This window comes from Anopheles arabiensis, chromosome 2 (genome assembly GCF_016920715.1).
Source record: "Anopheles arabiensis isolate DONGOLA chromosome 2, AaraD3, whole genome shotgun sequence".
Taxonomy (NCBI): Eukaryota; Metazoa; Arthropoda; class Insecta; order Diptera; family Culicidae; genus Anopheles; species Anopheles arabiensis.
Genome location: NC_053517.1, coordinates 63,434,924 through 63,462,155, shown reverse-complemented (window position 1 = coordinate 63,462,155; position 27,232 = coordinate 63,434,924). Strand labels below are relative to the sequence as shown.

The 27,232-nt window shown below is 36.8% G+C and overlaps 1 protein-coding gene across 4 annotated transcripts in view; it reads right to left on the bottom strand.

The window, feature by feature from the left end:
• Nucleotides 1-782: 782 nt before the first annotated feature.
• Nucleotides 783-27,232, bottom strand: part of LOC120896284 (zinc finger protein 160-like) — a 56,121-nt gene continuing 29,671 nt past the window's right edge. Inside the window, exons 1-3 of one of the 4 annotated variants that reach the window (XM_040300279.1) lie at nt 8,313-8,727; nt 2,691-2,922; nt 783-2,594 (exon numbers count right to left, since the gene is read on the bottom strand). In XM_040300279.1, coding sequence (XP_040156213.1) covers nt 1,365-2,594; nt 2,691-2,922; nt 8,313-8,320 — 1,470 coding nt within the window. In that variant the 5' untranslated portion in view covers nt 8,321-8,727 and the 3' untranslated portion in view covers nt 783-1,364. Of the gene's footprint in view, nt 2,595-2,690; nt 2,923-6,599; nt 8,260-8,312; nt 8,728-27,232 lie in introns of those variants that run through there. The other 3 variants (XM_040300281.1, XM_040300282.1, XM_040300280.1) reach the window with 3 other exon arrangements.

Sequence of the window (27,232 nt, the reverse complement as noted above, 5' to 3'; positions counted from 1 at the left end):
TTTAACATTTTCTATGGGCACGGCTTCATGACAAAGTTATCAACTCACATCACTTAAAATATGCTCGACAAGAGATCAAGCCTTGTATGAACCTAGCCCACCATACGTATTACTGGCTATCCTGAAACGAATAACCTAAAAGTCACAAGTCAAGTTTACAATTACTTGATATACCAAACTATTTTTTTACTTTAGCCAAATGATAACGAAACAAGAGAAGTGGCTACTCATTAAGGTTCACAATGAAGTAATGCTATATAATGCTAGGAAATAAAAACCAGCATATAAAATAAATGTGAACCTAGATGAAAAATACTCTGGTAATGAAATCAGGATTAGGCTGTAGAGTATAATTGAAATTAGAATAAAGAATGGAAAGAATACTAGTTAGTCACATAGGCAAGAGCTAGGTAAATTATCTTCGATAAAATTTTCGTTTGAATTGAGTTTTATGAAATTTGTGGAATCGTATTCAAAATTTCAACCAGTATCTAAAACAGAAACTAGATGGCATGTCTAGCTTAACAGTGAAAAGTAAAGTGTGAGTAAATGTTTTCCACAACAACCCAAGTAGTCTTGTCTGTATTCTTCTCCTTATTTGTCACAACAGCAGTAGTTAGTGTATACGATTGCCTTAGCTGAAGCCTCAGCTAGTAGAATAGTCAGCCCTGCATATACAAGTTTCGGTACATGTGACTCCATAACTCTGTAAAAGATATACGCCTTGACTACTGTAACACGAAACTTACCCATAGAATTGGACCATATGAACTAGGCAAAAATTAATACTAATAGTTTTATTATGTTTCCATTTAAATCCATTCCAGTTCCGTGTTGAGCATTATAAATGAACAGAGAACAAATGTTTAAGATGTTTCAGTGCTGGGCAGGGCCTTTCAATTAGTTAGGTATATAATATCCCTTTCTAAAGGTTCTGTCTAAGAAACTGGAATGGATTACTACCTCTATTAAGGAACTAGAAACTCCCACTAGGGTTATTCCTACACCTTTCATAGTCGGCATGAACCATTTACCAACGTTTTCATAGACAACATATGCATATGAGATAAGCTACCCTGCAGCAACGACCGTACTAGAGACGAATCTTTTCCATTATGATTTTTGGTTCCATTAATTTAGGATGGCTTCGGAGTGAGGATTGTCACAAAATGTGGTTTGCGACGGTAATTAAAACACTAATCTTATCTTGAAGATATTCGCTGTTTAATACGAAACGACCAGTACAAACACATATTTTTCATACACTCTGAGATATCACAGAATAAGTCCTTATCATACAGTAAATTTGGCCTGATTCTTCTTCATTTTATTAGCATACCCTTTAACGAGAACCTTACCGGTTTTTAGGTATGGTTTAAATTAAGGATTCCACACATCCCACACTGAAAAGGACAATCGTCGGCTTCGTGCAACTTGAAATGGGTACGCAACTCCTTCTCTTCCTGGAACGATTTGCTACAGATAACGCATTTGTACCGACATCGTCCCTTTTCGTGCACGTTATCCTCGCAGCTGTGCAGCTCGTTTCGATGGGCCAGTAAAGTATCGTCGCGTTCGAAGACGCTGTTACAAATGTCGCAAGTCAGATTTTTTGAAGCTCTATCTACCTCACCCTCTCGTGCTAGTTTACGAGCACAACCTTGAGATTTGTAATGGAAGGTGAGGTGACTTAGTTTGCTGAACTGTTTCCCGCATCCCATACACTGGTGTTGAGCTTCATCCCGGTGGATTAGGGTGTGCCGCTGGAAGGAGTTTTTGTAAGCAAACGTACGACCGCACTGGGCACAGCAGTATTTTTTCTCCTTGGTGTGCGTCATTAGATGATCTTGGTAGTGGGATTTGAAGCGAAAGGTCTTTGAACAGGTCGTGCAATGATATGCGTGATTTCCTGTATGCAATTTTTGGTGTGCTTTCAGGTTACATGATTGGGTGAATGATTTTCCACACTCATCACACTTGAATGGCCGCAGTCCAATGTGTACTTTTTCGTGTTTTTTGAAGGCAAACTTCGATTTAAATGCTTTTTTGCAAACTGAGCACTCATAGTCACGCTGCTCTTTATGTAATTCCCGATGGACAGTTAGAGCGCTGCCCTGTACAAATGTCTTGCCGCAAATGTCACATCGAAATGGACGTTCACCCGTATGGATACGAAGATGCTGCCGAAGATTCGACCGTAGTTTGAACGTTTTTTCACATATGGCACATTTGTTACAGTTTTCTCCCGGATGCTCAATTACGTGATGCTCCCGAAGGTGTTTTTTCATCATGAACACTTGTTGGCAGATTTCACATTGGTAGTTTTTTAATTTATCCTTACTTTGCTTTCGTTGATAGCCTTTCGCTGCTGGATTCTTCACAGAGTTGTTGGCTGTCAGCGAGTCGGATTTGGCACTCGCTTGATCATCACTTGATTCTTCAGTGTTACTCAAGCCTATTCCTTCATCAAAGCTTGACGACGATACTTCCAAAATTATTTCATTGCTTATTGGAACGTAGTTTAGTGGATTTGTATCACTGTCTAAAGCCGCATGATCTTCGTCTTCCATAAAACCACAGCTGCGCCTCAAGCTCTGTTAGAAAACGTGTGTTATAAACAAATAAGTATTCATTGGATTTAGTTGTTTGTTACTGTAACATGAATATCGCCTTTTGAGGGACTTACTTACCGATTTTTCCTCCGAAGCCAGCAAAATCAGATCGTCTTTCATGATGTGTTGATTAAGCTTTTCAGCGCTTTCCATCGTTGTTTCACAGTTCATGTTTGAATTTGATTTCATCGCATTCATACTAATGGTTTCGATTTTGGATTCATTGATAGGAACAGTAACATACTCCAAGGAGGAAAATTGTACATCAGGTGTATATTCGACCGTATGTGGTATGTAAACAATGACAATTCTAAAGGAGAAAAAAATGCCATATTTATAACATAATTAATCACAGAATCCAAAAAGAATTGCCGCATGTGAAAATATTAAAATAAACACATTCTTAAATACTTAAATACTTGTGTGTTTCGCACCAAAATACTAAAATGCATGTAAACTACTACAATCTACAACAAAGTTTCTGGGTGTCGAATCTATTCTAAATATCCCCAATGAAAATAAAATCTGTTCGTCCTGTCATGGGATACGCTACGTCTATCCAGTAGTCCGACAAGCCACCCTTGGAGCTCAGAATAAGTTTCAACACGACTGTAAATACACTGCGTCCAATCTTCGAGCCAATTCAAAAATATATCTTTCCTGATTGCAACCGAAAGACATTTCTCATTCTCTTCAATAGATCAACTATCAACAACGTGTGAGTGTGGATTTGTGTCGATTTGTTCTAGTAATAAAATAATCTGAATTGAACCAATCGCACCATACCTCGCTTCACCGACCAAGCAACACGTTACTCGTACATCATGCATATGTCACATATTGCATATTTCGCCGCTTATCCCAATTTTGGATAATTAACTATCGTGAAACCGAATCTTCCGTTTCTGGTTGACTTTTTTTGTGACTGGGGGTGGTAATAGTTCGCACATTTATTTCGCTCATTCGTTCCGCATGGTTCTGGGAAGCATTTTTCATCTTAGCGCAGAAATGATTTATGATCACCAAGAGTGCCGTTTATACGTTCTTTTGCGAATGAGACATAATTTACTGCTGTCAATATGGCATTATACGTAAGACATCGGACTTTCTAGTGGCCGTAAAGTTCTACTGCTAGCCGAATCTTCGAAAAAACTGAAGAAAAATGCGTTCTTTTTGCTGGACGCTAGGGATTGGGTTGCTCACTGTTGCTCGAGGCACAGTTCAATAGTTACCAGTTACCATACCGAGGCATGAGGAGGGTTGTCGCACTACGGTATAATTTGTTTTATCCAAACATTCGCCGACAAATACCAACACGCTGTTACTGCAAGATGCAGAGGTAGGGCGAACAAAAAGGTTACAAAAAAAGGTCAAAACAAATTGTCTTTTTAACGCACATAAGCTTCCCTTTTATTCTTCTTCGTAGCGCGCTGAGCATCTTGCAAGTGTTGATTCGTGTCTTACTTGCTACCACTGCCATTTCGCGATTAATTAATCGACCTTAGAATGAATTACAGGAATGAGGATTCTGGGGTTGGTAGGGAATAAACTAATAGGTAAAAATGCAAAGAAAAATAAAACAAAACGAATCGACCGCGGCAAACGTTAAAAATTTACGCATTTTCATTAAAACATAGCTTGTGCGGCGTGAGGCTGTAAAAATGTAAATTAGATTACATCGCAGCTCAAGAACCAGATTCCACACGAAAACAAATGCCCTTCTCGAAGCTCACGTTTTGAATGGGGTATTACATAGGAATGGCAATAGCACACAGGAATTGTAGGGAATCTATTTCCCTTTACTCTTCAAAGAGCAGTAGTCTAATAACAGGTCTAAACCGATCTGAAGAATAGAAAAAAGGTTAGCAGTTCGTACATGGATTTGCAGTCTACTGCACAGTGGAATGTAGGCAATGCATTCAAATCGACATTAATACTTTTGTGTAAATGACCTTTTCTGATTCCTTTCGATTCATTTCGTTCCTCTTAACCAAAAGTCACGTGATCAATATAAACTTGATTACTTCTAGGCTCATTGAAGGAAATCAATAGACTTCATTCGCGTATTAGGCTCTGATGGAGCAGTTGGTACAACTATGTTGCTCATGCGATAAAGCTAAGGCTTCGAATTTTGGCACCCCACTTCAACGGTCTATTTTGCATTTATTGTTTCACCATCCTTCCGTGCATGACAGGAATTCTACTCTTTCTACTGTCACTGTTTGATATGTTCTTACTGCCAAAGGGCTTCCCTAAAAGGTCCCGTAGCAAGGACAACATATGCAAAATAAACGAATATTAACTTGGGATTACAATAATTTTCTTCAATTGTGAAAAATACCAACCTAGCACAAGGATTTCCTTTTTACAACTTGAAACACTTGTTAACAATGTTCTGTAAAACGACCAGACCGTTAACAAATTCAGCTTATCGCACGCAGTAAATAGGCAACATTTCTTGCAAAATAGGGTGCAACATCAGCTTTTAGATCATTTTTCTTTTGGAAGTATTTTTGTCATCTTTTTTTTTTTGCTCTGGAAAGATGCTTCTTTTATTGCAAGAACGACAATCACTTCGCACCAACTGGTAATGCTATGCTCGTTTTTTCCTAAGCAATAGCTTCCTGCTCTACAAAAAATAACCATCGAAAAGAGTGAAACAATTTATGTACGAAATTGTTCACAGATGCTTGCTGTACGCAGGAGCCGCTATGTGTATTTTTTGCTGATTGCCTGAGCACTGCTTGTCTAATGGGGGTGCCTTTTTCAAGCGGACAAACTTTTTTTATTCCATGTTTAAACAACGCTATCTCGAGGGTCGAACATCTTCCTCATACGTGTAATCGATTTAGAGCGACTGATTTGAATGTGACTAATGGGGCTGCATCAATTGTGCATCATTGGCTTCCCAGTAGCTGTCTCCGATTGGGTTGACTTAACAAAAATCAAATTTATGGATGTTTAGGAGACATGTGCAAAACAATAACGTTTGCATAGGAACGCATTTGAATGTAAGCTTATAACGGCAGTTTGCATTCGAGAATAATGTTGTTATCCTTGCACAACTTTCTTCCACGTTTGGTGGTATGATTGTATTTGAAGAAATTAACATATTTTGGCTTTTCTTTCACGCTCTTTTTGCTGCTGGTACACTTAACGGGCTAGACGTTTGAAAAGGGATATCTGATTTGAATGTTTAATATCTAGCAAAGAGGTTTTTTTGAATTGCTAACATAAATGAGTTCAAGGAAATATTTTAACAGGTTATGATGTTTAACTAAATAAAACGATGTATTTTTCCTTTCATTGTTGAGTGGATGCATAATTCACCTAGATTCACTAGGTTCATAAAAATGAAGAACAAGGAATTAATGGCCAGTTTAGGATAACAGGGGCAATACACTTTAACAAAAGTTAAGGGTTCCTGTAACTCCTGAGCGAGGAGAGCCAAGAGAGAGAGAATTTAGAATATCTGCACCTATACTTGGTGATCCGCAAAACTTCATTCTTCTAGGCCCCTGGTTTGTGGTTTGAGCTCCGTTCGTTCACAAGCCAACTCACGGGACTATTCTACGCACTGAATTATATGCTGAACTGGTCATCAAGATTGCGTACTAATCGTTCGTTTCAACTTTTTAGAATAGCACAATTTTAAAATAGTTCTCTTTCTCTACAAAAGTCTGGGAAGACTATAAAGGTTATTACGAGCAGTAAGAAGCAGGCCATAAAATCAGGTAAGGATAATTGCGAGAAAATGTAAGAAAAAATACTCATTAGGAACAGTAATTAATTCTAACCCAAGATTTAATCAAATGGCGATCCAATCACTACAACCAGTGTCATTCGTAATGAAGAAGTAATTCAAACGAATTACAATATTGGTCACTAACATAAATAGCGAACTCATACAATTCTCTCATTAATTCTGGTGCATGAGAAAATCCTAGTGAAGATTTAAGCAACAAATGGAAAAGCGTGCCTACTTACACTCCTAGTGACTGGTGCAGTTTACGGCGCTACATGTTTAGCAATGAAGGGTGACTCCATTAGATGAAAACGCCCCACATCATCACCAAAATGCTTGTATTGCAGACGGTATTTATTCCAGAGCCCCTGTACATATCCTAACCTGTTAGCAGTGTGTTTCGGTTATTGGCGTAAAATGACTCACACTACGCTCATAACGTAATTACGGGAGTGGTATTACACAAATTGAGCATTTATGAAAATGAGCTTCACTTTTGGTTTTCTCTACGCTCCATTTTTTCGAGGGAGACGAATGCATGGTAGATGAAACGGAATGTTTGTACGGGGAAGCTGTGCGGGAGCTGAACCATGAATCGATTGTGTTTACGACGGAATGTCAAAGATTTCGTTAATGTTCGTGGTAAACCGTTGATGGGGAAAAAGTTTAGCGTTCCTTCGACAGTGCACGTGCTCGCTTATTGTAATAGAGCAACGTAAGGGGACAATGTGGTGGTAGATTTTGACAGGACGTAATATACCAATGTTCTAATCATAGCAGTATTGCCAATTGTAGCATTGAAGTGACTAAATAAGACGTCACCTACTAGCAATCAACGATCTATTATTGAATAGAACAGAGAGCCAATATTACATCTCTGAAATAACCCTGTTCTGTTCCAATGTGTCACCCGCAGCATAATAGACGATCCGAATCGTACTGAAAAATCAAACATAATTCTAAGAGAAACGTCCAACAATGTTTCATGGTTGGTTTATTTGACAAATCGTCTGTTTCTGCTCTTACGTTGTCAAATAGTGGCAACCCTTGTACATTTTTATAGTATACGCTCGAAAGTTTTAACTAGATGTATTCAGAATGATAAGAAGAACAGAAAAATGTACGTTTTGGAGAGTTACTTTGCGATATTGGTAAAAAAAGTTTTCACTACCATGCCAAATATAGCAAGGATAGTAAAGTAAAACACAAATGGTAAGAAAATCACTGATTCTTCTTCACATTAAAAACCCGGAACACCGGGCTGAACTGCATCTAAAAACTTTCATTCGACACATTATGTATTGTACTCGGTTTTAAATTCCTGCCTGCTGTAGTTTTTTGCCAATTGCAGCTCCGCTTCTGCATGATGAGGCATTTCGTAGGTCGACTGTCTGAATCGGGCTCTTTTTGTATGTTCTCAATCAACAATCTGCGCAAAACCTGTTGTCGCTTGTCAGGACAAGCTGCATACATTCGTAGCAGTCTCGAAAATTGTTCTTTTTATTTATTTATTTTGTTGTTGTTGTCGGGAGCGTTGATTGCAAGTACTGAGAAAATCTGAACAATTTTCGGTTCAAATTTCGTTTGATATTTCGCGATGTTTAAAAGCTCATTTGGACAAGTTAGACAAGAAAATTTGTTTCCGCATTGGATGTATTCGTGTAAAAATTGTTAGAGAACTTATTAAATAAAGTTATGGAATAGTTATGCAACAGTGCGCATAGTCATACTAATTTTTCAAATAATCATTGTGCCCTAAACTGATTTAAGATAATACGCGTAATGTACGATACGTGGTTCCATTACATGCACAGGCTTATAAAAGCGACCAGCACGATCTAGCAAGAACAGCAAGGACGATCACCAAAGTACAAAAATGTAAAGGAAAACCAGAAATACTTTTCAATAGTGAGATGAAAACTTATCAACATATTTGTTTGTTCTGAGTGACTTACGAATTCATTTTGAATATTTTTGTATCTCTTTTATTCCAATTCCTTTGGTTTGCTCAGAATGGATTGTGTTAATTCACTGCACTTTCCACTGCTATGATATTGATAGTTGTCAGGTTTCCAACACGATCTTAATCCTATCTACCATAAATATTCATTTCACTTGTTCGCCGATGATAAACCATTTGTTGTAGTTTTAATTTTAATAATAATTAGAATTGTGAAATTATATTTTCAACACTTTTTGAGGGATTTATATTTTCTACACAAGACAGTATAAGCAATATCAAATCAAATACACGCACTTGTAATGGTTAAAACGACTATGACTCAAATCCGACAAAACTGTACGTACGGCTCGCAAGACGAACACGTCTGCTGGCAACAGCGACTAGTGACAGACTGGTCTTCATTGTTTATGCAGCACATGCCGCCACCGTACAATACCCGATACTGCTTTGCCATTGCATCCCGCTGCAAGCAGCGTGAAGAAGGAAGCATAAGGACGTGCAAGCACGTTTTGGAAGTGAGACAACGACGATCAACATCAGAACTTCTCTTGCCGCTGGAATAAGCGAGAAAAGAAATATTGGGAGGAACGTCTAGAGGGAGGCGATAGGGCGCATGTGCGGTGTTTTTTGCTTTCAGCTGCATCCACTACAAATACGGCACCGACAGCGGAACAGGTAGAATGTTAAATACATATTTTTTATCCGAACAGAAATTCCTTCACTGCATAAGAAATCATTTTAAAATGTGTGCAGACGGCACTTGGGTATTAACAGACAGAACGCATTGATAGTTTACTTGTTTATAGTTTTTACTTTTTTTAAGACAGAGCTAACGCTCTGTAAAACTATATTTGAGTAATACAAAAAGGATGAAATTGGTATAATATATTTTATCATTCAAAACTATGTATAATCCCAAGTCAAAACGCTGCACTTTATAAAACATTTAGAGTATTGACGTCAAAATACATTCGGCTGAAAGAGGGGTTCTTTGAATCAAACGCAAGTGTACGCACTAGAATTTCAGTAGCTGTGTTCATGCTTGCGAAATGTTATTAACCAATCAGAGCGAAGCTGCTGAAGGGAAGTGTGATTTCGTTGCAGCCAATCAGGGTGGATTGTTGCGAAGAAACAAAATAGAGAAATTTTTAAACCTTTTTGATAATTTTATATCAATAGTGAAGAGAGCGTTTTTTTCAATTCGGTTTATTGTTTCACGTTATACTAATGTTTTTTTTCTAAAATTCAAATAGTTGTTCTTTTACAATTGTTAACACCAATTAAAGAAGGATTGTCCTTGGTGGTTTTAATGAATATTGAACATACAATGCTTTATTTCATAATGGTTTTTATAAATTTTATTTTTTTTTATTCATAAAGAACGGTTACCGCTGTATTGCTTTTAATATGGTTAAGACCCTCATAATGTTTTTGATTTACATAATCTGGAGCTGTAACTTAATTGTTCATGAAGTTGTCGCTGAATTATGTTTTTATGTTAAGTAATCGTATGTACAATGAAATAAAAAATAGATATTTTTTCAAAACATATACTTTATATACATATACATATAGATACTTCATATTCATACATTTATATATTTCAACAAAATCAACTAGTACGGAATGCGCCGAGGTCGTTAGGTCATAAAAAATGTCACACAGCTTTGTTTTTGGGATTGTTGAAAAGAAACAAGATGTTTCAAACTTTTAAAATAATTTTAACTTATCCGATTTACTTCGCATCCAAGTTTTTCTTTAATTATTTTCACTGTTTTCGAATAATTTTGTTCCGATACTAACATCTATTTCTAGATGCCATTCGATTGTTAAAATAATGTAATTGTTTAAGAGTGCAGATATGGTACGACATTTTACGCATGTATTCGTTTAGAATACAATAATAAGGGTGCAATCGTACACTATCACGACTCAACAAGCTTCGTTGATTCATGCCTTGTATAGGCAGTTTCCAGTAGCAATCGCCTAATATCTGAGCTGCATACTACATAATCGTATCCCTCACATTATGTCCTGATAAGTGTAACGTCATTTCATTTAGTCGTTCGCAGTCTCCAATCACTTACTCGTACGTCCTAAATTCTGTGCAAGTCAATCGTGTTTGTGTCGTAAAAGACCTCGGTGTCTGGCTTGACAGAGGCCTCACCTTCAGCCACCACATTGACTCAGTTGTCAATCAGGCGCGGAAAACATTGGGTCTCCTAAAGAAAATTGCTTGCGATTTCTCCGACCCAATGTGCCTGAAGACTCTGTTCTGCTCTCTGGTCAGATCGATTTTGGAGTACTGCTCAGTAGTCTGGTCCCCTACAGCTCGAACCCACGTGGAACGTATCGAGCGGGTGCAGCGATCGTTCACCAGGTTTGCTATATGTAAAATCCTGGGTGGATTGTCCTCCCCCATACCTCCTTACGAGGGCAGGTGTCGGCAGCTTGGCCTGGAACTATTGGAAAACCGCCGTTCCCATGCCCAATCCACCTTTATTGCCGCATTACTCCTTGGTAATATTGATTCTCCTTCCCTTCTTTCTTCTATCCCTTTCTACGCCCCTAACCGTGTTCTTCGAAACCGCCCTCCCCTAGTGATCCCTTCCCGCCGAACTGCAGTGGGCCGTAATGACCCCCTTCTTCGTGCAATTCGTCGATTTAACTGTGTATATTATATGTTTGATTTCAACCTTCCCTTATCCTCTTTCCGATCCCGCATCAGAACCCTCCATAATCCCGTGCTGCCTTAATTTTAATTTTTAATTTTTAAATTCTAATTTTCTAGATTTTTTTCTTGAAATTTTTGATAATTTGTATTAATTTTTGTTAGGTTAGGAACATAGGTAATAAGTATTATTTAAGTGTTTGTGTAACCAAAAGGAAGACAAATAAATATGAATATATGAATAAATGAAATATAATATGTTTCGAAAACCTGTATGGGCCAGCATAACTGCGTAGGTCCTCACGCCCAAAAGGGACAATTTTACACTATCTTAGGCTAGTGCATTGTGTTGTTTATTTAATCATGTAAAATATGTCTTATGCATAGTGCAAACAGCAAGACACTATGCGTCTAAGCCACTGGCAGCTAGAAGTCCTATTGTCGCTTATAGGAACGAATGATTTGCATTGATATTCTACATACCATATGTTCATGAACCCGCGCGTATTGATAGTGTCGATAGTACAGTATTCCAGTAGTATTACAGTAGTCCAGTATTGATATATTTACTTTAAAAAATACAGGTGCTAGCGGTCGGTTTCAATGTTGTTTTTCCCTAACTCAAGCCGTCCACTCACTTATCTCACTTTTTTGTGTTTTCGTACGATTTTTGTTTTTACAAGAAAACTCAAATTCTCTACTTGGTTGAGTTAAAATATTAGGTGTTCCAACACAAATAAATGATTGAGCCGTTATGATTTTACAGGAAAAATATATCTTTAGCATTCAATAATAAAACTCACGCTTTCCACATAGCCGTAAAGTCAGTCCTTACTATGTGGGCACGTTGTACCATACCTTTTTACCCGTTTGGTTTTTTGACCGAGCTTTTACATTTTTCAATTTTACCCGCGTAAATATTTGATTTTTTCGTTTGTATGGAATTTGTCAAATAATTTTTGTCATTTAAACAAAAATCTTTTTCGAAATTTTACATAAAACGTATTTTTTTTATATTCTAACACGCAGTTTAGGGTCATACATGCAAATACATACACATCTCTTTACCTACCTTCTTAATACATTTTATTGTATTTCTAACGATACTATGATTCAATCCCTTTATCTTCCCATTGAAGATGTCGTGCAATCAGATGTTCGATAATTAACGATTTGTTCAACGTTTTCAAAAGAATTATCGGATTATTTATAAAGTTTTTAACTTCTTCAATCACTTATTTTTCGTCAAATTAATAACTCTAAATTTTTTATGGAATTTTAGAAAGCATGTCATATCGAAAAGTTGAACACGCGATTTATCAAAGCCTTTACCCGGTACATTTGACTTCTTCTAAATTAGATCTATCAGATTAAGGTACATCACTAGGATTTGGTAAAAATTAACTTAAACGAGTTTATACATAACACGGCCGTTAAAAAATAAATTGAAAACAGTGGAAAGATCTTTAACCAAGTTTGAGTGAATCCATAACAAAAAACATTACAGTTTACCCACTAATCGAGCTATAAAATTATCATACTTGTCGTACAATCATGGTTTAAGCAACGACATATTTTTCCTTTGCATTGTCATAAATGATCTTCTTATTCTTCTTCATATATAGTCAGTCCTAGGTTGGCACGGTCCATTCGGGGCTTGAGCCCATGACGGGCATGTTGTTAAGTCTTACGGTTATAGATAATGGTTTAACAAAATTATCAGTTTCTGAAGATATGCGGACCATTCCAGGCTTGAACCCATGACTGGCATTTCATTGAGTCTTACGAGTTGAGGACGGTACCACGGTAATTATGCCATAGATACCAATTGCATCCAATAACCAAAAACTGATATCAGCTTTTTTATTTAATAATTTTGTAGTATTTATCTTTTTAGACTCCCTTGACTACCACCGCTAAAGGAACACGATACGGCAACTATAGCAACCATACCTCCAATACAGGTACAACGAACCATTAAGGAAAATCTATGTTTGGTATATATATGGTTGTGTTCTGGAATTCGTTATATTCCAAAACAATATATTTTGCATTATTGACTCGTTGAACACATTAAAATATATTTGTGCAACAGCAAATTAAACCATTATTGATACATTTGCCCTATATGGTTTATATTTCAAACGAAACTTTAACAACTAATCTACCATTATATATACATGTGGACTTCTTGTTTTAAAAACTAATACGTCCTCAGAATTAGACCCTATCATGGAGTAAACCTTCAATTTCGTCTTGGTTGGATTGATCATCATTTAATTTCTTGCTGGCTCATGTTTCAGTACGTGTGCACCCCACTAGAGTTGGAAGCACGGAATCGGACCTACCCAATTCCGATTCCTTGTTCGAAATCAATTCCGGGGCCGATTCTAGAGCTGAAATCAATTTTCAAGAGTCTTCGTCGGAATCATTTCCGACTAGCTTCGAAGTTTTCTGGAATTGATTCCGGAATCAGACAAGGAAGTTACAGTGAAGGGTCCTATATTTGGGCTAATCGGGACTCGACCTTGCCCGGATTCTCGAGTAACACGGATAATGAGTCAAAGAAAATATGTTATCACAAATTCCAGATTTTTTTTAAATTTTTCACTATGTTTTGGTAAGCCAGTTTTGATGAACTTCATGTTCTTTCAATGAGAATTTAAGAAATGTGCCATGAATTGTAGCGTTTTTTGTCATAACAATGTGCTCTGATAGTCGTTTTTTTTTCAAATATCCTCCCCAGCAAGCAATGTCACCTTTGTATTGAACTTTCATTTCTCAATAGCACGGATAAACGGACAGCCGGATAAAAGGTAACCAGATAAACCGCGTTCAACTGTATCAGTTTCACAGATCACCAAAGCCGGGTGTACCGTCTATACCAGTGGTCTGCAAAATGTACGATAGTGTAAATGCGAGCATAAGGCTTAATTATTTTTATCACAATGTTGAATGTTATTCTATTGAATTTTCAAAACGCATGCACTCATCTTGCAATTTTTGTCGATGTATTAAAAGAACCGTAGCGTTCGGTTCTTGTGGATCAATTAATTAACGTTTTAACGAGTACTGAATGAATCGTGCGGTTTTGGTCCATCTGGCATACATTGATCGTCATTAATAAGTAGTTTTTTCATCGTTTTTTGACGTAAAAATGACCGAAATGCATGCAGAACATGTACAGTGTAACTCCTCATAACGGATACCTCTTATAACGAATTTTTCGCATAACGAGCTCATCTAGTTGCTTTACAAATGCCCTTCTTAACTAGTAAAATCTCGCATAAAGAGCAATTCCATTTTTGTTCCAGATAAGAAATCGTGATCATTTCGAGAGTTTTATTACTAAGAATTTTTAACTATCAAGCTATTTCCATAAGAGGCTGGTATAAATGGAGGAAAAGTGTAAGAGAGGTGACACATTAACACCCACTGCCAGTCCAAAACTCGCTAAGTCATAGAAAACTCGAAAAAAGCCGAGGCGGGCCGTAGGTCCACGTCCAGATAACTCTTTTCAGATCAGATAGCGGAGCTGAGAGTTTTGATGCGCTTATGGACAGGTGGAGTAGTGTCTTTAGTTTCTTTGCTCCGTTTTCTTTTCTTCGTATTTGACAATATTGGAGGTTCTCTTCGGCTTCGGCCATGGAAGTGGCCAGGACGTGGTTTTAGTATGTAGTGTACCTCCCTAAAAAGCATGTGTTTCACAATTGTGAGGTGTATTGATAGGAGTGTTATTGCACACATTCTTGATCTACATGCGCATGAAGGCGATAATTTCGAAACTAAGAATTTATCAATGGATTACTGTTGTCACTTGGAGGTGTTCCATATGGTTGTGATGTTCATAATCCTTATATACCTGCACTTTTCTTGACCATACAATTATTTCATGAATTATTTCACTTTTCATACATTTTTTTTATAAAGAAGAGCCTCTCGCATAACGAGTTTGTCGCATAAAAAGTAAGTCATTGGAAGGGATTAAACTCGTTATGAGGAGTTCCACTGTATATCTACCTTTGTTAAACTTTTCTCGATTGATTTAAGTGAAAAACATGTAAAAGTAAAATATTTTGTGAAGTGGTACTGTTTTTTACCAACAACGGTTCGTATTGATGGATGAGTTGTGGCGAAGTGAGAGAGAGGGACAGGTAGCGCAGGCCATACAAAAATGGGCGAAATCGCGAGAGCACGAAAGGTTCATCCCGAAGAAGCTTCACGTACAACGGATGAACTTGCGCATGCTAAGTGTAATGACCGCAATCGGGTGTTGCGCGAGCCTTCCAAAAGGGCACGAAGAAAAATTTCAGAAAACAATCTACAAACGCGAAAGAAGATTTATGTACAGCATTTTTTTAATATACAAATGTTTTGAACTCTCATTAAGAAAACTGTAGTTGCATCAATTTGGTACACGAAAGAAAGGGCCTTGTTGCGAGACGCAACATGCAGTGGCGGATTTAGGATGTTAGGGGCCCTAAGCGTTAAAAGGAGTGGAGGTACTCCGATTGGAGTCGAGGGTGGGGGGGTGTAAATATTGTTGTATTTTGAATCAAACACTTTAATGGTTTGCTGGCATGGGTGGGGGGGAGAGGTGCTCAGGATCCCTCCACTGGGCCCCTATAGTTTATGAGTCCCTTCATCCATGGGGCCCCTATCTAGCACAGAAGCTCTTGCTGAGACTACTGTACCGTTAAATCCGCCACTGTATACGTGCAGTAGGATAAATCAAGTTAACGAAGTATCAAACGAAACTAGATATGCTTTACTAAAAAAAATAAATAAAAACAATTTAAAAACGTGTTTTTAATGCACTAAAATGAAAATCAAAATTTGCCTTAAAAGCGTGTTTTTAAATTGTTTTTTTTTTTAATTCTCATATCACGTTACCGTGTGGAAGGAAATAAAAAATGCCCACTGTACAGTGAAAATAAAATCGTGAAAGTGAAAAAATAAATCGATATATGCGGCAGGTCTCCGATTTTTTAAATAGAGTCCGATTTTGAATACCTACTATTGTATACATATTTTCCTGTACATCAAGTGTAAAATATGAACAATTATTTTAATTTAATTTTAATTTTAATACATTTTCCGCCTAAAAGATTTGCTACAGTGGCACCTTCTGGATGTCCAATATAGAAGAGTACATTCGCGAGTCCATTGTGTAAACAGCCGAGGATAGCAAAATGTTTGATTGTTTTAAAGAAAAATATTTTTTTTAATGAAAAAGTGTCAAACAAATTGTATCTCTGAGTTTTTAACAAAAAAGTGCAAGCAATCTCAAAACTAAATTTTCAAACAAATTAAAATTGGCAGCTTTTTGGAACGTTAATGGAAAATAAAAGATTTTGGGATTGTGTTTTGAATTTTTATTTATTTTGTAGCATAAATTAACAAATGCAGTACCCCTGAGTTAGCGTAGAGCTGATGAAGATGGTCCAGGCATCTGTATGACCAGGTATCTGTATCAAGCGCAACTAAAAAATGGAAAAATGTTAAATAAAATTCATACGCATTACTATTTTTACTAAGTTCAATTTTCCTTAAATGTCATAGTAACAACAATGCTATCTTTAGGAACGATTTTCTTTTGGATGTTTTGAAAGTTATCAGGCAACAATGTCGTAGAAGTTGAGTTCACGATTAGGATTATGCATACCTTTCTTAATATATAGGAAAGAATGACAATCGGAATGGACAAAATAAATCATGCACCAGGTTTCTAATTTACAAGTTATGCTTATAGCAAATATCTCGTTATATTTTTGAACTATTAATATTTAGTACTGGGCCGGTCTCATGGTACAGTCATCAACTCGTACCCAATCAACGAGGCATACTTTCAACGAGATTCCGTAGACATTCTGGATAGATTTTCTCCCACGCTGTTTTCAAAGCATCAAAATAGTCGTCATTGTTAGACCATGTTTTGTCTACTGTATCGTCCAAATCACACCACAAATTCTTTATAGCATTCAAGACGAGAGATTGAGGTGGCTATTCAAGTACCTTAATTTGGTTAAATTTCAAGAACACAGTTGTTTTTTGGACGTAAGTTTGGGGTCTTGTTCTTGTCATTGTCTTGTTGAAAAATGTAATTTCTTTCTAGGAAAGATTTCAATAGTGCAAGCTTCAATTTTTCATTCAACAAGTTAATATACACATCTGCGGCGATTATTCTCTTGATATGCACCAAACTTCCAACTCCAGATCACGCAAACGATCCCCAAACCATTATGTTCCCCTGTCCATGCTTTTTTTTTTGTTTTTGTTTACGAAGAGTGAGCATATTCCATCCTCCTCTCCGACTCACCCAACCCGGCCGGTACGCTGTGGTGCGTATTACTTCATGCGACCCCTGTCCATGCTTTACCGTCTTCTAAATGTATGGTTCCTTAAGTTAGTCACCAGATCTGCGTCATACCCTTGATGGACGGTTTTGTGCAAACAGCTTTTTTCAGATGTGCTGCACAGGTCCTTGCTTTACCTTGTTACCAATTATATGCAGAAAAAATATAATTTTAACTGCATGATTTCATTTGTCCATGCTGAAAACCCAAGCTTCGTTTTATATAACAAATTCTTGTATGTACATAACTTACAAGAATTAAAACTTTAGTGAAAATGCTATAATGCATCCGAATAAATCATGGTATTTATCTGAAAAATAAATAAAATGACCCTTACAATCATTTTTACTTTGCTTATGATATTTTTTACCAGTACTGTAATTGAAGTTATTCAATTCACTGTGGAACCCTATATAATCTGAGACTAAAGGGTAAACTTGATCACTTGCATTACATCATAACTTTGTTAAAGCTACGCACAAAGCAATAAAATGGTTTACTAAAACATGAATGAATCGCTAGTAGCTTTGACTAGAATTCATAAATTACTACCGAATAATTCTGAACATTGGCTGGTCTCGTGGACCGGAAGCAGAAACGGCACGGTACGATGCACTGGTCCATCGTGTATAGTATTAAATGATCAACCGACACGGTGTGCAGATAGGGTACGCGAATGGGCTGCTGCACCATAGTCAGTCATTCTATGTTACCAACGGCATAACGGCAACGGTCAGTGAAGCAGGAATAAAAACTGGCAAAGGAGCGAGGTGGTAGAGAGGAAAGAGCTGGAAGAACAACCGGTGCAAACGCTTCACCGGTAAACGGTCCATCCGGCAGTCCGATCGGTCCATCTGGAAGAACAATTAGCCCTGCTGGAAGCAGAAGCGGATTTTCCTACAAGCGGACTGAGCTGCCGCGGGGAGCCTATAGGGCGCCCCGAGCTAAACCTCGACATGTTAGTTCACTTTTGTAAGCGATGGATTTGGCCTAGACTAACTTTACAAACTAACTAACTTTACGAAAAATAGAGCTTTACATTGTCTCGTGAAGTCTACTCTCCATGCCAACCGACTATTGTTTAACACTGTTAGTAGCAACTCTAGAAGATCCAATAGGCATCTCTGTAGGATTTATAACAACAAACTTCCACGGACACTTTCCATCGATCCGACCAAAATATATTCATTTATTAACAGTGAGAAGAAAAATGCAAAGCACAGGCTTGTTCCCAAACGATCATTGTCGAGAGATTGCTCGATTCAATTTGTGTCTGAATGTCTAACGGCAATCACAGATCGATGCGATTTATACTGATTTCATATCAGCATTTGACCGGATTAACCAAGACATACTCCTTGCGAAACTGAACCGGCTTGGCTTTCATAATAATCTAGTCATATAGTTCAAATCATATTTAAACCAAAAATCATACTGTGTTCAAATCAATTAGTGCTTGTCCAACGTGTTCGTCAGTTTGGCCGGCGTACTGCAGGGAAGAAACATTGGCCCAGTATGGTTCGTCCTTTTTATTAATGATGTTGTATTTGTGCTTCCAAATCAATGTATGCTTATGTATGCGGATGATGTCAAGATTTATGCGACCATTAGAAATAATTCGGACAGCTCGATACTCCAGCACATCCTAGACAAATTTAGCAATTGGTGCTCTGCGAACTCGCTATCCTATTTTGTCAATAAGTGTTGCGTTATTAGTTTCACACGTTAGAAGGGTCCTATTCTGCGAGACTATATTCATATTCATATTAATATTTAATGTATTTCAATGTTTACCTGTCAGGCTTTGCATAATATATTCTTTGGTTGTAATATAACTTAAAATTTAAAAAATAAAGGGCAGAATAATGACAAAACAGTGGTAGTAGGGTACCAATGATAGTTAGGATTTTAAGATATTGCGAAGGGATGTTAGCTAAAGATGATAATCAAAGTGATGAGAAGAGGCATTAAAGATATTCATTGCACGTAGTAGCGGGACTCTACGACCAACAGTTGTACGACAAGTAGAGATATTTAAAAGGTGACGCATACGAAGAGGGCGGGAGGGAACATAAAGAGAGCAAAGGTTCACAATCGGTGATGCCGAGCATAAGTGAGGCAACGAAAGATGCTTGAGCTATGGAACGACGGGCTTCCAGAGTTTCAAGACCCAGAAGCCTACACATAATCTTGACTCTTGTATAATCCCACGTAACATACAAACTAAGGACCTCGGTAATATTCTTGACTCGTCACTTTACTTCCGTCATCGACAAAGCATATCGGCAGCTTGGTTTTATTCATCGTCTAACATGAAGTAGATTGTAGATTACGAGACAGGAAAAATGGGTGTGGAAGATGATTTCAACATTTAGTCTCAATAGTTCGATTACCGAAGTGTGAAGTAAGTTACTCAAAGTAGCTATTTTTGGGAAGGTATCCGCGAACATGTGCTTTAGTTCTTGTTTGCTGGGGGTTTCCCAAAGCCAAAATTCGGCTTTGGCCCATATTTTCGTCCATTTTCTGACTTTGGTGCTTTCTGGAAAATTTGGAAAGCATGTATTGGAATACCACTTGCTCACATTATTAAAATCTTTAAATCTTGAAAAATCTCGAAAGACCAAGCACTTCAAAAAGGCGTGGATTGTATGAGAATGATTGGAAGTTAGTAGACTCTTGTCTTTAACAAATAGGCACATAACTAGCGAATATTTGCCTATATTTGGTGATAAAATGGTGAGTTATCGTTAATAATTATTAGAAGAATAAGAATTTAATGATTTTCGCTGATCAAAAGTACCATGTAGTGGAATGGGTGGTGGAGAAAACAAAAAATGGACAAACAAATTAAAATATTTTAATGATATATTTAAGTATAAAAAGTAGAGTTTTATTCACCAAACTCTCTAACCCGACACCGCTCAACTGCTGCCCACGGGAATATTTTCAAGTCTAATCCGACTCGCGACAAAACGAGTTTGACATAACTGGCCTAGGGCCTTCTCTCGTGTTACCCCGCCACTGCTGAGGCTAGTTTTTTGTGTGGTTTTATATAAAGTGTTGATATTATTTCAGCCACCAAGTCTTTAACTCAATATACAACAGCTGTTTAGTACTTTAAAAGCCCTCTGTATTAGTTTTCGCGTAACAAACTGGCGACGAGCTATGAACTCACTTTTTGTAAATTACATGTAATAATTGCAGCGTTTAGAAATTTCATTCAAAATTATTAGAATTAAAAAAACAGACACGAGTATTTCCAAGCTCCACATCATATACCATGCCTTCATCAAGATGCAGAATGAATCATTGTTATCTAGATTTTACAAGGCAACCTAATAATCTTGTCATACGATTATTGCGCTAAGTTCCGCTACCGCTGAATCTTGTTCTGTAGGAAGATAGAAAGCAAAACAGCTTTGGTGTTTGCCAGGTAGCTTTCTATCCGAATGGAAATGAATACATCGTATAATTTAATCATAAAAGTGCAGCGCCGCTGAAAACATGCAAAGTTTTATCAGAATGTCTCCGATCAACCAGTTGTACGTTGAATTTACTCATCCCTATGTCTTCACGTTCATTTACAATTTATCTTTTGGTCGTAAATTTCACAGTCCAACCAACCGCTTAGCGGATGAGCCCTACTTCGAATCCGTATTCCAGTGAATTCATAAAAATGTCACAAATATGAAGAAAAGGTAAACCGTCAGGTAGAGCATAAACCGCTCATAACTCACTGTCTTGTTGTGTCTTTGAGTTTTCTGATTCCTCTTTGGGCAATTCTACTACGGTCCAGAGCATGATTCACTGAAAGTGGTTGTTGTTTGACTTGCAGATAAAACAGTAAAGCACTCGATAGAGATATAACTTTACATATTGTTTACTTTTCTTATTAAAAAAACCAAACACGAGTAGTATCCTAATCTGTTTATTATTATTCGTTAGTATAACAAGATTACACCAAACCAAATCAATATTTAAAATAATTAAAATATGCTTCCAGCTCGAAAACAAAACCTTAGAGACACCAATGATCTCTTCTGCCTAAAACAGTTGACACAAACAATTTCGGGCTGTGTTATGTTGGATAGCGGATGACATATTTTATCATCACAGTCCTTATCCTCTCGTCTCCCCTCTTGATTTGAAAGACAAAAATCGTGAGGAATAGACGAGAACACGAAAAAGGACCCTACTGGTAGGTAAATATGAAGGGTGTTGTTTGTTTCATGCAACAACGAATGGGGAATACTGGTGCTGTGAGTATCAGGAGATGAAATACGCAAGGAAGGATCACAGCGACTTTCGTAATTGCAGTACATTTACAGATGATTAATTAACCGAGTTTTTGCATAAATAAACGTATCACTATCTGATTAGAGGGAACCAATCTACATTGGCTAGAAAGCAGGAAGAAAAGATGATTAAATATGTAAGTTAGGACAATTATTCTGTTGTTTGGGAAATAGGTTCAATCGTTTCCCCTAAACTGGTGTGCTAATTTTGGCTAATCGACTCACATCAATTTTATTAGTGAGGTAACTGGGAGGGTTTCTTGGTTTAACTCAATTATATTATGAAAAGTATATAACCAACATGGATGGTAAATTTCGAACCTAAAAGGGAAAAGCATCTTTAATTGGGTTGTATTAATACTGTGACATTTTATCAAAAATGTTACAAATCTTGTTACGAGAATTAATAACACATTATTATATATGATATGCTCTTTTTAGTAGCTTAAAGTAAGAAGGATCCACTTTTAGTTGCTTATAGCACGATGTACCTTCTGATGAAATTTTATTCACACTATTTCACACGATATTTTCATCTAGATGGAGAATTTTCTGAACGATACTACCTTATCCACAATTCTATCTATCCATTTTGTGCAATTGTTCGCATGAACGCCAATCATTGATTTCGTTCCATAGATCATACATAAACATTTATGGTTTGTTTTATTTACCTTCGGGGGTTTGCCTCAGCATTTATTAATCCCTTACGAAGTGCCGACCCATTGGTTGACCTGTGACCAACTCCCTAGTGAGTTCGTCGAAAAGCAAACGGTCCGAAAGAGATCATAGAACGTCGACCGGAAAAATGGCTTAGGTCAATATACAGGATACCGCACTGTCCATACCACAAGTTGGAGTGATTCAGTTGGAGTGAATGAATTAGAGCATGGTCAATTTAAGCTATTTGCTTACCATTTTATCTAACACAGTGAGATCTGAAACCGTTATTATTATTTCGTTGAGAATGTTTTCAAACAACTTAGGCATGAAGTTGGTGATTTTTTTTTATAAAATTGGATTGTTAAACATTGCTTTATATGTTGTTATAAGAATCTTAGCATTTGTAGGATGATTTTCCCATTATGGCCCATTTAATGGAGCAGCCAAAGTATTTCATATGTTTGTGATGATTAAAGTTACAATATTCTTTTTATTTGTGCCTAGTACACATCTTAATTGTTTCAAAAACACAGTCACAATTCAATAGTTGAACGTTTTTTACTTGGCATGCTTTTTGTTTGATCGCTCGATAGTTGGCTGACAGTTCAATTAAATTGCTTGCGTTTGTATGGAAACCCCAGTTTTTGAAAAATTCCCACAAAACTCATGGCTTGCCGAGAAAAATTTCTTTTTTTTATATGGAAAACGTGCCAACTAAAAAGCGACGAAACGATTTTGCTTGAAAACTCCAGTCAATATCACCGTTTCCCTTGGCAACGGAAAATCGAGAAGAGTTCGACGAATCTTACCGCGAGGTGCTTGCTATGATGCTTTATCCGTCAGATATTTTGCCTGTCAAATAGTTCATTTCGCTGTATATTTCACCTCATGTAGCATCGCGGTTATTCGTGCAATTTTTGCCATCCACCGCAGGCTGGACGGCACGAATCTTTGTTTGAAATCTTTAGACAGGTGCGCAGAAAACTGTGTATTTTATTATTTAAACTTATCCCAACCCTGTGCATGAGAGAACACTCGTTTGAAGGTTTTTAATGTTTTCCATACGATAAAAACAAGTTTTAATGTTTATACGTTCATAATTAACAGGCGAAAGAACTCCGCAGGAGCCAAAGCCTCTCTAAACTATTCCAACAACAACATATACGTTCATAAAATCGCCATTTTCGAATCCACAGAAGAATCGTGTGATGGAAACACAAAACTGTTGACGAATCTTTTTTTTTTTTTTTTTGAGATTGGAAGGGGAAAGATTCGCCATCAAACAATCGTTCCATGGAGAGTTACCTATTCAACAGTTGGCAGGGAATCGAAGTTCAACCAATGAATTCATACTGTAGTATGTATACTTTATTTTAGGGATAAACATGTTGAATAATGCCAAGAAATACTGATTTTTAAACCTCTTCAAAAATCCAACTGTTGTACATTTACAAAAACTCCACAGCACTTTCCAATACACTGAAATAGACAAAAAGAGCCCTGAAATGATTTTTTTTTTCTATCGAATAGAAGTTAAGGACAATACGAAACGCTTTTACATTACACGTTTGTCCTTGGTTAAAGCGTGAAAATACATTAGCTTTGTTTCCATGGAACGATTTCTACTTGAACATTCCTGTCAAAAACACCGTTTCCCATGGCAAAAAATTGAAAAATCGGGCAGAGTTCGACGAAAAATTTTATGTACAGTTGATATATTGATTATGCTCGGTAATCAGAACTTGATTGAGTGCGAATTTTCAAATGATGTGATTCATGTGTTCTTTACATCTTATTTTGGCTCGTTTCATTAGTTAAATGTCATATTTTAGTGATATTTTTTACTTTTGACCAAACACTATTTCATCTCGTGAATTTGGTTGACAAAAGTGCGAATTATCGAGGTACGGATTACCGAGCGTTCACTGTATATTATTAGGTACGTTTTTAACAACCCATATCTTTATTCACAAAATTTTTCCAAACAAGTGTCCAAAAAAGATTCGTCAATCTTTTCGCCTTCACACACTACGAATCTTTACTGGATACAATTATAGTATTTTAACAAAATAATTCATAGAAAGCGGGTTCTTGTTGTAAGAAATGCATAATATACTATCTTTAGAACACATAGGGCTTGGAAGCAATCGAAAAAATACGTTAAAACGTTAAAAAACACACTATTTCTCTCGGTCTGTGAAAAAGATTACAGGCAAAAATGTTGTTATCTATAAGGCGATGTATAGTTTTGATTGTTCGAAAAAGATTAGCCGAAGGCCTTCCTCGGTGAAAAGTGTGTTTGGCAGATATTTTCTAGCGGAATATGCTGTGTGAAAACGTGTTTATCATCATTATTTATTTATTTATACGTTCATAAAATTGGTATTTTTGAATCCACAAAAGAATCGTGTCATGGAAACGCAGAAAGGTTTACCATCATAGGAAGGAACTTATTCATCTTAAACGGAATCGGTAAAAAAACATTTGTACTTTAATTAAGTGCTCTTGAAAAACAGAGAAATGTGTTTCAGAACTGCTCAATATTTGAACAAAATGCTAACTTTCATCAATGTGTCATAAACATTTGGAAATACAGCAATTTATACATAGTGTGCAAAAAGTGGGTGGTGTGCAACAATTTTCAAATTGCCCTATACAGGCGTCCCCCGACTTACGACCCCTTCGAGTTACGATGATTCGCAGATACGACGATTTGATTTTGACGGTTGAAAGTTGTCATTGAAATTCCCCAACTATCTGATCTTGAATGTGTATCTATATTGAATAGGTGTAAACGGCTTTTAGAGTAAAATTAATACATTATCGAACATTGTTTTAAATAGAACACAAGATATCATTAATTTTGACTCTCCAATTTCGGTTATTAACTTGATATTCAAAGATATTCTACATACGACTATTTAGACTTACGCCTTGCTTTGGGACATTTTTTCGGTCCCAAATACAGTCATATCTCGGGGGTCGCCTGTATTTGATTTCATATTTCATTCATCCAACCTATTCTGCTATTCGTGAAATATGTGAAATTTCATTCATAATCGAAATCTCCAAAACTGCATAAAATCCCAATCGAGACTTGGCAGAAATTCTTCACCCGCGTTACACAAACGCACATGTTTCGCGCTATTATGCAAATGAGTTGTTGGTGCTAATATTTAAAATAAACGCGACCTTTCTTTATCCATTTAACAACCACACAGAAGACCGAGACAAGGTAACAGCATTAAGACTGTTTCGTGGCACTTCAGGAAGCTACGCGTCGTCTTACACAGCACCATGATAAGTGTGAATTGAGAAATGAAGTGACTTCCTCTATCAGAAAGGAAATCAATGTAAATGTATTCATAAATCTTTCAAAATTTCAGAAGAAAATGTTGCACCATCTCACAGTAAAAGCATAGTTGCCCTTAAGCTAAATTTAATTTGCATATTCATTGAAAGGTACAAGACATATAATCTAAAAGTTCTTTTATCCAATCACCTTAGGCGTGTACGGTTAACGATGTCAATCGCTGCCAATAATGACAAACATTGTAAAGAAGCTACGTATAAAATTAGATGATGCGGAGGTAAAAATGATTTTCTATGAATTTATATAATCTTATTAAAAACAAACCAACATTTGATCTAATAGAAGGTAATTATTTTCATCTATGGCAATCTCCTGTGTTCAAAATAACTTTTCCTTCTTCCTTTCCTCTTTCTTCTTCTTATTGGCGTAACGACCTACGCGGTCATGCCAACCTATACATGCTTGAGACTTATTGAGTACCACGCAGCTAAAAAATCCTTGCAATGTGGGTGTAGTTAGTCCTCAATTTAATTAAAGAGACTCGATTCTTTGAAAAACTTCAGAAGTTTTTACTAAAACAAAATTTCTACACAACCGTTCTCTTTAAAGGGGTTTACAATAGAATAAATAATGTTTGCCATTGATCTCAACATCTTTGATTTCGATGTCAATATTTTCCACGGCTTACTAATGCATGCATCCATATTGTCAACCCATTTTCATTCGATGTCAACATTGGGGCCCTTCACGATTCTTGTCAGTTTTTTGTATGGAGTTTGACAGTTGGAGGCTGAAATCACGTAAACACTCCATACAAAACCACACAAAAAACTAGCCTGCAAATTTCAGTCTAGATTATTCTAGGCTCAAAGCTAGAATTAGATTCGAGTACCTGCTCGAAAACAGGGTGTTGTTTACATTTATCCCTTAAAGTGATCATAAAGTTTACATTTGTTGTTTATAAGTGCATTAAAGAGATCTGGTGATGGAATCCAGAATCAAAGTGTATGTAGTCCAGGTGGTCTCATAGTATGTTTTTCAAAACCAATTTTTAATATCACTTTTTGACAGGATGGGTGAAAGCTTTTGTTCAAACAAGCTTTCTTGAGGCTTGACGAATACTCAACACACTCTTAAAATCTTCATTCAGAATCAAACATACACTTCTTAATTCATACACCTTGGGATAAGCCCACCTGTATATTATACTCTCTTAAATAGCTGCTCGAAAACTGCTATACAATGCAAACAGCTGACAGGCTGAAATTTCAGCCTACGAACTTACAACAGAAAGGGCCCCATTGTCTGGTTCGATGTGATAATATTCGAATGTTAATTGTCTTGTAGCGGACAGCAAGCAGTGTGATTCGTGTAACAGACACTTTTGATGTAAAGTTATTGTAATCAGCATTAGATGCATTTTGAAGGGAATGTTTAACCATCTCGCAAAGAAACATATAGAAAAAGTTAGCAGAACAACATACACTACTTGCAACCTACAATTAAATTTTATCAAATCGAACCAGCCAATGTTGACATCGAATGATAATGGATCGAGAATATGGATGCATGCATTAGTAAACCGTGGAAAATGTTGATATCGAAATCAAAGAT